The 14,994-nt window shown below is 35.1% G+C and overlaps 1 protein-coding gene across 17 annotated transcripts in view; it reads left to right on the top strand.

Annotated features, from left to right (window-relative positions):
• NCOA3 (nuclear receptor coactivator 3) overlaps positions 1-14,994 on the top strand; it is a 52,713-nt gene that overhangs the window by 26,458 nt on the left and 11,261 nt on the right. For 6 of the 17 annotated variants that reach the window (XR_005956054.1, XR_005956053.1, XR_005956055.1 and 3 more), the window contains exons 1-13: positions 305-395; positions 1,118-1,225; positions 2,996-3,168; positions 4,697-4,797; positions 5,771-5,945; positions 6,502-6,690; positions 6,901-7,002; positions 7,771-7,911; positions 9,084-9,231; positions 10,110-10,498; positions 10,753-11,633; positions 13,220-13,355; positions 14,334-14,522. Coding sequence is in view for 14 of the 17 variants with exons in the window: in XM_041478539.1 (XP_041334473.1) it covers positions 1,137-1,225; positions 2,996-3,168; positions 4,697-4,797; positions 5,771-5,945; positions 6,502-6,690; positions 6,901-7,002; positions 7,771-7,911; positions 9,084-9,231; positions 10,110-10,498; positions 10,753-11,633; positions 13,220-13,355; positions 14,334-14,522 (2,713 nt within the window). In the remaining 3 variants the exon portion in view is untranslated. Of the gene's footprint in view, positions 1-304; positions 396-1,117; positions 1,226-2,995; positions 3,169-4,696; positions 4,798-5,770; positions 5,946-6,501; positions 6,691-6,900; positions 7,003-7,770; positions 7,912-9,083; positions 9,232-10,109; positions 10,499-10,752; positions 11,634-13,219; positions 13,356-14,333; positions 14,523-14,994 lie in introns of those variants that run through there. The other 11 variants (XM_041478532.1, XM_041478529.1, XM_041478528.1 and 8 more) reach the window with 4 other exon arrangements.

The raw sequence follows: 14,994 nt of genomic DNA, 5'->3' as shown, positions 1-14,994 counted from the left end.
AACTGCACTCTGAACTAGAATGCAATGAATTAAATTTACACTTAATTTGGAAATTTCTGTAAAAAGGATAAAATAGCGCTTCATTTCTAACAGCTTAGTTAGAAACTGCCTTAATTTCTGACAAAAAAGTCAGTAAAAAAGTAAAAATACCAAAACTATCTAATTAACTGTCTAATTAACTGTCAGTTAATTAGGTAGTTAATTAACTGTCAGTTAATTAGATTGTTTTATAGTTCTAGTTGTGTTCTAAAATACTCCAACTAGATACATAGCATACATCCATTAAATTTTTTTCCTGCCTCAGTGTGTTGTTGACCCTAGCATAGCAGGACCTCACATGGCTTTCTTCTCTTGTCTGTGTCTGTGCTCCTTTATTCTCTTGGGACTGAGGAGAGGTGAGTGTCATATATAATATGCCAGGTCTGTTTAGTGTAACTAGACTTCAACAAAATCACCTGATATTTTACTGGGTTATGGCCAGTCTTTGCTGCAGAAGCAATAGAAATGAAAGACGGTTGAAGTCTTTGCTTGCCTTGACCTCAAAGTTTTAGAAAACTGTATGGATTTTGGAAGATTTAGCAAGAGATGCGAAAACTATAGTAATCTGTAAAGATGGTAATAGTAATCTGTTGGCTTTATGCAGAGATGAGTATGAAACTCCTGTAAGCCCCCTGATACATTCCTAAGGATGAAAATTATTTTTTTCTGCAACTGTGTTTTGGTATAACATTAATTTATTGTTTTCTTTTCAGGTTATCTAAATACATGTTTAAATACTGAGAATTTTCTTTTTTTAGACGAATTGGAGCTGTGCAGTGGTCCCAGTTTAATGGTGGAAATTTTAAATATATCTGAAAAAAATTAAAGGCATTTTTAACCTTTACTTTTGCTTAGAGTGATAGAAAGCTGTAATAACCTGTGTTGGCTAAATAAAGGGTGGATTTTAAAGAAAGATAAACAAACATTATTTTTTAGTAGCAAAAAAGTTTATGGATTTGCATTAAAAAAACTCACTTGTAAATCTGATAAAAATAAATTACTTATCTGGATAAGTTCTCTGTATTTTGAATTAGTATTTTGAGCATTTTATTCACAACTATTATGTCATTGCTTTTAGCTGCTGATGCAAGGTCAAGATGAGTGGATTAGGAGAAAACTCCTTAGACAGTTTGACTAATGAGTCAAGGAAGCGCAAGCCATTGCCCTGTGATACACCGGGTGCAAGGTACGTTTATATAGAACTTAACTGATTGTTAATGAGTTTTTAAAAATACTTTTCAAATTTGCATTGCAATTTAGAGTAAGTTCTAACTAAGGAATTTGTTTAGTTGAAAAGCTCTCTAGGCCAGCTTCTGTTGTGAAGATAGGTAACTTTACTATTAGGTGTAGTTGATGAACTGTGCTTTATAATTAGACTCCTGTGGAAATTTTATTACAGTGGACATATTATAGAATGGACTGAATTGGACCTTAATGGACCTTAAAGATCATCTAGTTCCAGTTTCCCTGTCATGGGAAGGGATACTTTCCATTAGATAAGGAATCCCTTTTGAAGTTGTGCTTGCAAGGCCAAAGAAGAAAAACCTCTTGCTTCACAGGAATTTTAAAGGCATCATCTCATATCTGGTAATTGATTTGACAGGCCTCATTTCAGGAGGTTACATTTGTCAAAGAATACTACAAGAGGTTGAGCTTTTTTGCTGGTTTGTTTCTACTTCCATTTCTTTTAAGTCCATCTTAAATTTTGGCAATCTATCTGGCTATCTTCCCACCTCTCGCCCAACTCTCTCAGATACTGTTGTCTGAGGGACTCAGTTTTCTGTTTCCCACAAGCTTCATTGCTCTCCACCATGTGAAGTTTCTTTTATCTTTTCATGTTTCTTCTTCCCGTAGAGTATTAACTTGTATTAAATTCGTTGTCAGGCATTATGTGTACTAATATTTGTCCCTTTTATATATACATCGCCAGTGCCTCATGCCAATCGCCTTCATTATTATAATACATCATGTATTAGAATCTTAAATGCTTCCAGTGTATCCCAGTGTCTTTTTATGAGTGTCCTCTATTCCATTTTCTCTTTCCCTTTCTGCAGTGTCTGTCATACAGGAGTTCTTTTTCAGATTGTCAATTTTCATTAGCTTTCTTTATCTTTCAAGCTCCTGCTTTGTCATATGTTTGTTTTCTCCAGTGTTGGTCCATGCATGCTTTCATAACTCCTTCTCTTGGTTTCTTCTCAAAGAGTGATTATTCTCTTTCAATTACCTTGATGTATCCATTCTTACCCCTGCCCTGAGTCCTTCTTTTCCTGTTCTTGCCATATTGTGTATGACATTTCTCCCTGTTGGTTTAAGTTGTAGAGAGTCTCTTTACTCAGCACATTAGCCTGGGTAGGAAAAGGAATTTGAGAGAGACATTTTATCCAGCAGCATTAAGTTGTCTGGGATTCTGCTTTTCTTGCATGTTGAGATGGCATTTAGGCCCTGATGCCTAGAAATTTATGACGTATCACCTTCTATAATCATGTCTTTACAATCAAACTGAAGGGAGTTAGTAGAACACTAAAATTCAGTTTCGTTTGTCTAGTAAATTTTAAGCAACTGTAAAGCAACTTCTAAGATTAAAATATACTTTCTGTATGAGTGCTACAATTTTATAACAAAAGCAGCTGCTCTTTTCATTAAATCTGACAGTAGAGTAAAAGAGTAAAAACAGGAGGATTTTTTTTTATTAGTAGCTTTATTCTATTCTCTTGATAGCAATTTGTACTTAAAATCCTTAAAAAAGATGCAAACCAAACACAAACACAAACCCCAAACCAAACAGCAGCGTAACAAAACACACGCTTGCCCTTCAGATTCATGTTTGCTGGAAGGATAACTACTGCCTAGGTTTAATGGGTGGGTGTTAAGTGAAGTACATTATTGTGCACGGAGTGAGCACAGGTTTGATATAGGATGGTATATAAGTATACAAAACAATGTTTTTGATTCCTAGTCTGGTCTGCAGTGGTGAGAAGCGTCGACGTGAGCAGGAAAGCAAATACATTGAAGAACTGGCTGAGCTGATATCTGCTAATCTGAGTGACATTGACAATTTCAATGTCAAACCAGACAAATGTGCTATTTTAAAAGAAACTGTGAGACAGATTCGACAAATAAAAGAACAAGGTACAGTTCCTTGCTAAGTCAAAATTAATAGTTTCATTTCATTGTGATTCTTTTTTTGTAGCAATAGTTACTTGGGAAATTGAGTAGTGGTTTTCACAATAGCATGTAACTGAGCAGTCTTTGACTTGATTCAAACCTTAAATGCACCTTAAGTAATTTTCTATTTAAAAGTAAACAAGTATTTATCATCACTTTTTATTGGAAATCGGGATTTTAAAACTTCGTATGGCCTTTCTTACCAGCTTTGTACCACAGACAAGTTAAGAAAAAAAGGAGATGGTACTCTGCCATCTGCTTGTACACTATACCAAATACTTACCAATATGAAGAATACATGTCGTTGCCTTTCGTTTCAAGGAAACCTATCCTTATCTTATGGGCAAGCCTCCAGTCAGAGATAGTGATTTTTATGGATTTTTTTTTAAATTGCTTTTTTAGTATGATTGAATTTACTCATACTATAGCCAACTCAACAAAGGAGAAAGAAGCACTGCATCATGTGTTGGTAAATTCTATCAGCTAGGGTAAGCCTAAGTGATATAATACTTTTTATTTAACTGACAGGTGTATGCAAAACCCATGTTTTGAAATATAGAGTGAGTGGTATATGTAATTTATTTTTTTAAACACCACTCCACTCCCATCTCCACCTCCCAATGACTAGCCTCCCAAGCTTATATGTGTCATTTGGGCAGTAAAGTATTAGAAAAACGGAATATGCTGTGGTTTATATCTTACCTGTTGCAGTAAATTACCACATCTTATGCTAAAATAATTTTCAAAAATCATCGTCTGTTTTTAAGGTTTCTTGTAGTGTCATTGAGTGTATTCTAATACTTCTTTATAGAGTTGAGATGTTGTACTCCTCTTGTGGTCTGCTTAACCAGCCAGTAAGTACCACAAAATAAAGTTCACGGTGGTTTTTCTGTAATTCTGTAATTAATTATTTTTCTGTAATTTATGGAATTTACGCTGCATAGCGTAAATTCCCATTCCACCTTCCCCTGCGATAAATTAACTTAGGATATTTTGATTCTTTAAATATGACTTTATTATATGCATGCACACACGTAGATACACGTGTATACACATACGGACACACAGCTGTTAACATGAATCAAAGCCTTCTTGTAGAACAGTGGTGATAGCATCTGAAGACTGTGACCAATGATAATGAGATGATCCAAATAAAAAGATAAGAAAGAGATAGATATGAGTGTGTTTAATGGCTATTGAAAGACTCAGCAGGTATTCATCAGACAGTGTCAGAAAAGCAAGAAATGTTCACAAAGCAAGTTCATTGTGTCAGCTTCAGCTGCTAAGTCAATTTATGTGAGCAAAGAGTTTGGCATTATGTGGCCATGACATTTTTTCTAGTCTTGGCGGCCAACAGTGTTTGACCCTCCTCTCTCATTTGTGCATCTTTTCGCCTTTACTTCACACTGTCCCTAGGATGTGGCTTGTAATACTAAAATGTATCTGTCACATGAAAAGTCGCTTTATGGAAATTTTATCTTTTGGCTTTCAGGAAAAGCAGTTTCTAATGATGATGATGTTCAGAAAGCTGATGTATCATCCACGGGTCAAGGAGTTATTGACAAGGATTCATTGGGACCTCTTTTATTACAGGCAAGTACAAATTAGGCCCTAGTAAACCCCTATGGAACCCAGTACTTATGGCAGGTGAAAATATTACAATAAAGTATGCAATCCTGTAGTAATGAAATAGTATGCAAGCACCATGCAGAAATAAGTTTGAAAGGTTCAGGAATAAAATCTATCATGTTTTCTTAATTTTGCTGAAATTCTCTGTAGATGGAAATAGAATAGCCTTTGACTTTTTCTAATATTCCTATGCTTTATTTACTCTAGCAGTCATTAGCAAATTACTGCCAAAGCAGAGCTTATTTGTACAAGGAATATTTTATTTCTTGTAGGGGTTACTCATTAAATAGAGGAGTTTTTGCAAGGAGAGGTTCGTTATGTGTGTCTGCATTTGTGTTACTAAATTAGGAAGCATTTTAAATTAATGTTGCTATCAAGTAAAATAACCCAAGAATAATAGTAAACGAAGGTACGTAGCAAATAGCCTTTCTTTATGGTTAGAAAACCAATCTGATATTTACAAGTTCATCAAAGTGTTTTTGAAGCTTAGTTTTTTAACATCGATATTGAATTTCTCTTTCAATTAAGAACATACAGTATTTGGCTAGATCCTCCTATCTCATCACTTGATAGTGGAAATGTCTTCATATTCATGACTCCCTTCTTGTTTCTACTGAACCTCTTGTTTCAATTCGCTAACTATTGAATTAATGGTACAAATTCATGATCTAGTGTTCGTATAAATCAAGAATGAAACAAGAAGGCTGATTATCAATGTGAAAACTGAATGGAATATCACGTGGACATATTAATTATTATTATTTAAATAATTTCCTACCAGACACGCTTTTCCTCAAAAAAGAATTTTAAACTTCATCTCTATCCTTGAAAATAAGTGAATACATTGCAAATTTATCACCCACACAGCTTTTAAATTAAATTATGTTGAGAATTAGTCATTATGTCTTACATGATATGTTGTCGTGCTAATATTTAGGCATTGGACGGCTTCCTCTTTGTTGTAAATCGAGATGGGAACATAGTATTTGTGTCAGAAAATGTCACACAGTATCTGCAGTATAAACAAGAAGATTTGGTTAATACAAGTGTGTATAGTATCTTGCATGAAGAGGACCGGAAGGACTTTCTTAAAAACTTACCTAAATCTACAGGTAGTAAAAGTTTATTTACTACACTTACTAGACTATTTGAAAACAATCAGAGAAGACAAAAATACCTCATAAAGGATAACCTTTCAAAACAGATGACTTCTATAAAGAATATTTTACTACAAGAATATCTTAATCTTGATAAATATTACTGTGTTTTTACAATAGCATGCCATCAGAAAGAAATGTGCTGGAAATTCACACTTTACTTTAGCCCTTTGCATTTTTTTTACCTATAACTTTAAAAGAGTGACGCTAAAGGAACACCTTCCCTAATACCACAAGGCTGGCTGAAGGAACTGCTTGTTTTTAAAGTATGTGAGCGACTTCCCAGCACTTCTTCAAGTGACTGAAAGTGTCGTGCAAAAGAGAGTGTTTTGTACTTGGTTCTCAATATTCCGATTTTTATACCAAGCTATATTGATGGTATATTGAGAAGGCATCTTAAAATAGTCTTTAATATCTGTAATCTAGGAACAGGGTATCTAAATTAAGAAGAATCAGTTATGAGTTGATTGTATCTGAAAATCTATATGAATTCTTACTGTGTTCTTTCAAGTTAATGGAGTTTCTTGGACTAATGAAACACCTAGACAGAAGAGCCATACATTCAATTGCCGGATGATGGTGCAAAGCTCTCATGACCTCTTTGAAGATGTAGGTGGCTACCAGGATATACGTCAAAGATATGAAACTATGCAGTGCTTCGCTTTATCGCAGCCAAGAGCTATGATGGAAGAGGGGGAAGGTAGGAATTTTTGCGGAATTGTCATGCATAGAAATTTCTGTGAAAAGCTCTTTGGTGTTCAGCAAACCATTTTCAAGAATGCAGCAGCTTTTATCCTTACTGTCTGTACTTCCATTGTAATAACAAAAGATGCTTCAGCTATTTTATTGGATTCTTCAACACAGTAAAACAGGAGATGATGAAAGAAGAAACATTCTTTTTTAAATACAGATTTGCAGTCCTGCATGATTTGTGTGGCGCGTCGTATCACAACTGCAGAAAGGGTATTTCCAGCAAATCCAGAGAGCTTTATTACACGGCATGATCTTTCAGGTAGGAAGCATACCCGGGAGGAAGGTACAAAGGAGTCTTCTTTGTCCACGTGCTCTTGTTTTAAATAAATGGAGTGTGTATTGTGTATATGTAGTGACTAACAGAATTCATACTGAGAATTCCCGACTGCTTTTTTGCAATACAGCATTGTTGGTGTTGAGATGTAATGAAACCTGTGGGAGGCATTTTCTTCTCTATGTTACTGTTTTGTAGGTTGCTAAAAACCATTACTTGTGTTTTAGCTAGCATTTCAAGTGGTTGTCATTCTGCTTTCCTTTACGCAGAAGTATTTTAGGTCATAAGGGGAAGTCCTGCAGAATGTTTATATTTTTATACTATACATGAGCTAATGTTTAAAGTGGTTCATGCTTTTTAAATGGAAAGAGTTGTATAATCTAAATGGGACTTTGTGTTTATGATGTTCGTTTGATGTAGTTGGTCGCTATTTTTTAAAATTTTACTCTGTGTGCATCCCTTAGGTGCCTGTAACCAGAGACTAAAAAGTTACTGTTTTCTAAAGCTTTGACATTGACCTGTGGGTGACTAACTTCCTCTTACTCAGTTACATAAATCCCCTTGAATAGTGATGCTTTAACAAGCAGCATCATATTCTCATATGGCAGATAATTCATAAATGGAACTTCTGCATTCTCGGAATTTGGTGATTAAAAGGGCTATATTGGAGCCTTAGGAAATGTACCATATCTATACAAAAAGAATTGTCATAGTCTTGAAGAGTTTAACTTGTACATTTTCTTTCCCGTTAAGGCAAACTTGTCAACATTGACACAAACTCATTACGATCGTCCATGAGACCTGGCTTTGAAGATATAATTCGTCGCTGTATTCAGAGATTCTTATGCCACAATGACGGGCAGTCATGGTCAAATAAACGCCACTATCATGAAGGTAAAAATCAGTTTACAATGTGTGGGTCACATTGCTTCTCCTAGCGGCTGCATTTTTTTCTGAAATAAAAAAGCTAAATTCTGCCTGTGTTTCTTTTTTTACATGGTTTTTGTTAATTACTCTGATTCATTTACAAGCTGAAGGAGGATGACCTCCTGATAATGAGGAATTCTGCTGGGAGTTGTTTGGTTTTTTCAATGTGTTTGTTTTGGAATTAACTTGGAAAATACCAGATACATAATCTGGGTTCCTCAAGGAAGCTATTTTTCTACAGATGGATACAGCAATGACAGAGACAGTTATATTTCTATGATGATATATCATCTTTAATTATCATTATCTTGTTATTTTTGGGTAATGTTAGTTTGATGTTATTTCATTTCACTCTTTCCTTTGTTAAAGAACCACTCTCTGAAAGTGATAACACTTGTGTTGATGCTTTTTTCTTATTCTCAAGACACACGGCTCAAAATATTTTCCGCGTTCCAGTGCCACATATTTTGTAATGCTAATTTGATAACCTCCATAGATAAGTGAAGTACAGCCACAGTCTTCAGTAAGAAAGATAATGTTTTTTAATTATTCCAGGCTCTAGTCTTTTTGAAGGATTTACAGAGTAATTCAAGCACAGGAGATGTTAAATCAAGAGGAACTCATAATGTCAGAAAATGAATTTTCCATTCCATTGGAAGTTCTTCAACATAACTAATCAAATGAATCCTAAATTAGCAAGAGACTTGAAGCTCGAATTAAACCAATAGTTTCCACAATTTTTTGATTTAAGCAAACTTAAAATTTCTTCCCCAGGCAGGAGCCATGGACTTTGTAATCTAGCCTTGGGAGTCTGTTAACAAATGCAGAACTTTGCCAGTTGTGTCTGGTGAGCACAAAATATTGCAGCATCAGAATAATCTTGTTTGCTTTTATCTTCCCTCTATTGGTATAGGAGAAATAGTGGAATACTTCCTTTTTCTCTGTATTTATTTTGGGTAGGTCTTATTTATTTATTAATTCATTCATTTATTCATTTATTTATTTTTAATGGGTTTTTGTGTTTAGGTGGAGTAATCTTCAGTAAAAGAAGGGTATTGTGTCAAAAATATCTTATAATTCTTCCTAATAATTCTTGGGATTTTAAATATTAGCTATATTTTAATGTATTCTCTTTACAGCTTATACGCAAGGTCATGCTGAAACCCCATTGTATCGATTTTCTTTGGCGGATGGTACAATAGTGACAGCACAAACGAAGAGTAAACTGTTTCGAAATCCTGTAACTAATGACCGCCATGGATTTATCTCTACCCACTTCCTTCAAAGGTGAACTTAGTAGTATCTGTTTATAATTTAAGTGTTACATTTTTAAGAAATACATCTGACCTTGAAGACAACCTGAGAAAATAGCATAGTAAAATATTTTACCTGATTAAAACTCAGATGAGGAATAATTTGGGAAGCAGAGCTGCATAGCATACAAATAAATGCGTAAACCTCACAGAGTCCCATGTGGCAGAAAGACAGTCACAGTCAAAAGAGAATTTTTTTCTCAATACCTGCTCAAAGCCTGTGCTATGTTTGTATTAGTCTTTTGTGGTAGCATTGATGAAACACTGAAAATAGAGATGCTCAGTCTCTATGTGCTTTTTCAGACCAATTAAAAAGACAACAAAACCCTCTCAGATGCATAATCCATAACTGAAATGTACCTTAAGTAGTATTTCCTATCGCCTGTTCTTGATCTTTGCAAGATTAACTGAAATGTCACTTTGGAGGGAATCTGTCTCCTTCTGGCATTAGAGTGCCTCCAGATGCTGAAAAATTAGTAACTGAGCTTGCTCACGGTCACACACTGTTAATGTGCACAGTGGAAGGGTGTCAGGCATTGACTCAGGAAGGGGATGAGAGAAGGAGGATCTTTAAATGAATAAATCTGATTAATAATCTGATCATTGATAGAAGCTTTTTGAGGCAGTGACTGTATGTGCTTGTAACTCGAAGCCTTCAAAGGATCAAACATTTCTGTAGCGAATAAATGAATGTCGTGGCTTAGTTCTGCTTTTGTGGAAGCTTGAATTCTCACTGCTTTTTTTTGGAAAAATATTTGGGCGATTAATTAACAATGTATTTGTACCACATGATTCCAAATAAGGTTTTAATTTGTTTTCTTTGGGTTTCTGGGGCTGATGTTGAATTTACAGAGAACAAAATGGATATCGGCCAAATCCTAATTCTGTTGGGCAAAACATCAGAACACCTGTGACTGGAAACACAAATTCTGTTAATGGTCTTATGAACATGTCACCTGGTCAAGCCATGCCAATGCAGAACAGAAACTATGGGATAGGAGATCCCAATGCAGTGGGTCAGCTCACCAGCGCTCGATATGGAAGCCCTGGGAATATGGGGCCAGTGAACTCGGGAACTGGCATGCAGTCCTCTGCTTATCAGAGTAACAGTTTTGGGTTAAATATAAATAGCCCACCACATGGCAGTCCTGGCTTGACTTCCAGCCAACAGAATCTAATGGTGTCTCCTAGGAATCGAGGGAGTCCAAAAATGAGTTCACACCAGTATTCTCCAGTTACAGGTATTTTATTTTTGCTATAAGCTCTTTTTTTTTTTTTCCAAGCTCTTTTTTCTTACTTCTATCTGAATTCCATCTTTCATCCATTTTAACTGTTCTATATGAACCTGTATGTGTTACTTGAATGTAATATACCTGACTTCATGTATTATCTTAATGTCATGTGTAATCCAAAGGAAGTCATGCGTAATCCAAAGGAAGAGTACATACCGGCAGTACTGTAATCTAATAAATTTGATCTCTGTCACATGATACAGGTATGCACTCGCCAATGGGATCTGCCAGCAACACTAGCAACAGCACTTTTTCTAGCAGTTCTCTTAGTGCTCTGCAAGCCATTAGCGAGGGTGTTGGAAATTCCCTTTTATCAACGCTTTCTTCAGCGGGTCCAAAATTGGATAATTCCCCAAACATTAGCGTAACTCAGCAAATTAAAGCAAGTACCCAGGACTCCAAAAGCCCTTCTGGTTTGTATTGTGAACAAAACCAAGTGGAAAGTTCCATCTGCCAGTCAAACAGCAGAGATCTCCTTAGTGAAAAAGACAACAAAGAGGGAAATCTGGAGGCATCTGAAAGTCAGAGAGGACCATCTGAGAGCAAAGGGCATAAAAAACTCCTTCAGCTACTTACGTGCTCCTCAGATGAAAGAGGACATTCTACAGCATCAAACTCACCTTTAGACTCAAATTGTAAAGAATCTTCTACCAGCGTTACCAGTCCTTCAGGAGTTTCCTCATCAACATCTGCAGGGATATCTTCCTCCTCAAACATGCATGGGTCGCTCCTGCAAGAGAAGCACAGGATTTTACATAAATTGTTGCAGAATGGTAATTCTCCAGCAGAGGTGGCCAAGATCACAGCTGAAGCCACTGGTAAAGACACATATCATGATGCTAGTAACACAACCTCCTGTGGAGAAGGCACTGTCAAACACGAACAACTAAGCCCAAAGAAGAAAGAAAGCAATGCTTTACTAAGATATCTACTAGATAAAGATGATATTAAGGAACCACTTTCCAAAGACTTGAAGCCTAAAGTAGAAGGCATGGATAATAAGATGGGACAATGCACAAGTTCTACAATTCCTATTTCAAGTCAAGAAAAAGAGATGAAATTAAAAATGGAGCCAGCAGAGGAGGTATAGTGTAATGTAAAATGGTGTCAGTGAGCTAACCAATATTTTATTATTAAGTAAGTGACTAAATATAGAACACTCTACAGTGTGCATGTGTCAACATTTCTAAAAAGGGTCTGTGCAAATGATGTGAAACAATAAACTCAGGTTTAATTGTGAATGAAAAAGCGCAAACAAAAAGAACTACAGGAGATATGTAACCAGATCTGATGTCCTGAAGTGTCCAGGACTAATGTTTTTAAGTTATGGTAGGATTAAGTTAATATTTACAAATTACTCCTTAAAATTAGATCTTAGCACATGTTTGGTTTTATGTCTTAGTAGGAAATGGGCCCGTAACTGCCTCTGTACTTAGTTGGCAATGCAAGAGCGAAAGGTAAAGCCTGATTTCATTTTGAAAATATAAACAATACACAAAAATGTGTAATACTTGAAACAGCTGTGATTTGGTTTAGTTCATTCATTGGTTTTAGCACTCTTTTTCTTTCTTTAAATGAGGGAATATGTTCTTCCAAATGTATATATATATAAATATAAATAAATATATATATATATATATGCATGTATGTATCCAGCATTCAAATAAATACGTACTAAAATGTATAAATAATTTGTATAAATAAATAAAAACAAATAAATTCGAGAGCTGGAGTTCCGAGAAATGTCATGATACAGAAAACTAGCATCATGGAGCAACTATTCTGAAACCAACAGTAGACTTGTTAGGAACAGATGTTCTTAAAATTATAATCTGTATATAATGTTTTTGTATTTAAGTTGTAATATCTGGGACTTCAAAGTAAACAGTACTGGTCAGTATGGCAGAGTTTACTGAAGATATATTGATTTCTTAGACCTTGAATTTCCCAAATCAATAATAACTGGGTAAAACACAAAAAAAACACCACTTTTTTTTTTTTTTGTATTAGCTACTGGCTGACTATAAATGAAACACCTTATAACACTGTTTGAATACCACTTATGGAAAAGTCACTATCAACTCTGTAGTATACACAACATGTAGTTTCAGTACTTGCTCCTGAGATGTAATTAAGGTATTCAGAGAAGCTTCTTTCCTAAAGATGTCGCTCCACTATATATGAATTATTTTCTATTGAAGCTCTGTCTGATTTAAAGACAAATTTTTAAAGAAAGTTAGGGCTCCAACTGATCAGAAAAACCTGTGCATAATTTTTGTGTCTTGTAGTGTTCACTATTGCCTTTTTGTATATGATAGATACATTATTTATCACTGAATGTTACACATTCTCAATGTTGGTCACTATCATTAATGCTTTTATCTTTGTAACTTGTGATGTTTGAAATACTTATATTCAAAAGTGCTTTTCATTTTAGTTATGTGTGTTTTCTGCTGATCCTCAAAATTACCCAAAGAAAATACTCAAAAAAAAAGGTATCTAAAGGGTATCTGAATTTTTGGAAGTGAAAAGATAGCTCCAGATAGCGTCAGTGAATTAAAAAATTTGTCCCCCAGTCATATATTTTAAGATTAGCAAGGATCTAATTAAAAATGGAAGTATAGCCATATGAGAGTAAATAACCTTGGTATTTCACTGCATCATTTTCAGATGAATGGAGACTTGGATAATTTGGATGCAATTCTAGGTGATCTTACTAGTTCAGAATTTTACAATAATGCTATGTCTGCGAATGGAGATAACCCTGGAACAAAGCAAGCATTATTTCAAGGAAGTGCCCTCTTGGGTAAGGAATTAAATCTACCACCTGGGTTTTCAAGTTAGGGTTTTCTTCTTACCTGATGTAAACATAATGCATCCTCATACCCTCAGAAAATACCTTCTTCCTCTCCTATATCTTCAAGGACAAATGTAATGCAAGATAGATAGCTAATTATGTTTTCATAGGCTATTATGTACACTATTAGCTGTCTTGACAGCACTCGCCTACTATACACACAATGAATAACATTCAGTTCCTTGTTTTATGGTTTATTCTGGCTTTGTCTAATGTAGATTTCTCAGAGACAAGTCATCAGGAAAGATCTTTTGTGAGCTGTAAATTAAAATTGAGAATTTTTATCCCTCACTGATGACTAGGGATATAATACGGGATTGGTGACAAGCTTTTAATTTCTTTCTTATTCTGTGTGAAGATATCTTGTGGCCAGTAAATTCTAATCATTACTCCTCCTTGACATCAAAAGGAATGCCCTTCCTTAGTAGGAGGGGAGGATAACTGAGCTGATAGACCAGCGTCATGGCAGTTGTTGCTTTCTTTCATGACACTGGCCATCTCTTGATTATACAGGGCAATGGATTGCTGAGATAACCAAAGGAGGTGAGACATGGATAATGAAAAATATAAAACCAGGTACAAGAACACGAAAGGACAGTATTGGCTGTAAAGCACAGTGATTTGTAGGTTAATTATCCATAGAGGACACTGTGCTCAGGAGCACATCACGTCATTACAGAACTTAAAAGGAAGCTTTTTTTTTTTCGTGTAGGGCCACAGGGAACTGCCTTTGACTTTTACTGCAAAAGGTCCTAACTATGTGTTCAAAATGGGAATTTTTGTTGTGAAAACATAGGCAGCATAACTGTTCCTGGCTAGCTTAAGACCAAGTGTATGAGTTCATAAAGAGATGGGACTAATTTGAGTCATTAATAGCATATTTTATTTAAAATTTACAGTTGCATGCATCTTTTAATTCTTTAACAGGTGTGAAGAGTCCCCAGTCTATGCAGACTACTCGCCCACCTTTTAACAGAGCCTTGTCTTTAGACAGCCCTATGGGCTCAGGTGCTTCAGTGAGGAACGTCAATGCATTCTCCATGTTACAAAAGCAAAACTTGATGGGTGGAAGTCCACGAATGATTGAAAACCAAGAAAATTTTGGATCAAATCTGGGTTTGTTGGTTGTATACAAACAGCTCTCATTGTAAAAGAAATAGCTCTAATGTAAAAAAGGTTACAAGACTAAAATACAAATTTCAGTCAGAAGAAACTTTAACATTAAAGAATTTTAATTTTACCATCATTAGTACTTCTGATTTAATTGTCTTTGCTAAAATTATAAGAACATAACCGTTTATTACCTGTGTCATTACCAGTACTTTGCTATAAGTAGTTAAATTATTTTTTACTATTTTGAGTTTTTAGTTTAACATGTGCTTTTGATATATAGAAGCAAGAACAGTTCAGTGACAGCCAGTCATTATGAATTTTACTTATATTTAGACTCATACAGTTTTTGTATGATTTAAAACTTGGCATGGTGAGCTCTAGATGCTTTTGTAGGACTTCAGCCAATTGCTCTGACATTAGCAGGTGCACTTTTATGAAATAGCAAAATAATTCGAAAACAAAAACACATAATGTA

This window comes from Pyrgilauda ruficollis, unplaced genomic scaffold (genome assembly GCF_017590135.1).
Source record: "Pyrgilauda ruficollis isolate IOZ18807 unplaced genomic scaffold, ASM1759013v1 scaffold45, whole genome shotgun sequence".
In the NCBI taxonomy this organism is placed as follows: domain Eukaryota; kingdom Metazoa; phylum Chordata; class Aves; order Passeriformes; family Passeridae; genus Pyrgilauda; species Pyrgilauda ruficollis.
The sequence above is the reverse complement of the archived record's forward strand: the minus strand, read 5'-3'. Positions and strand labels throughout refer to the sequence as shown.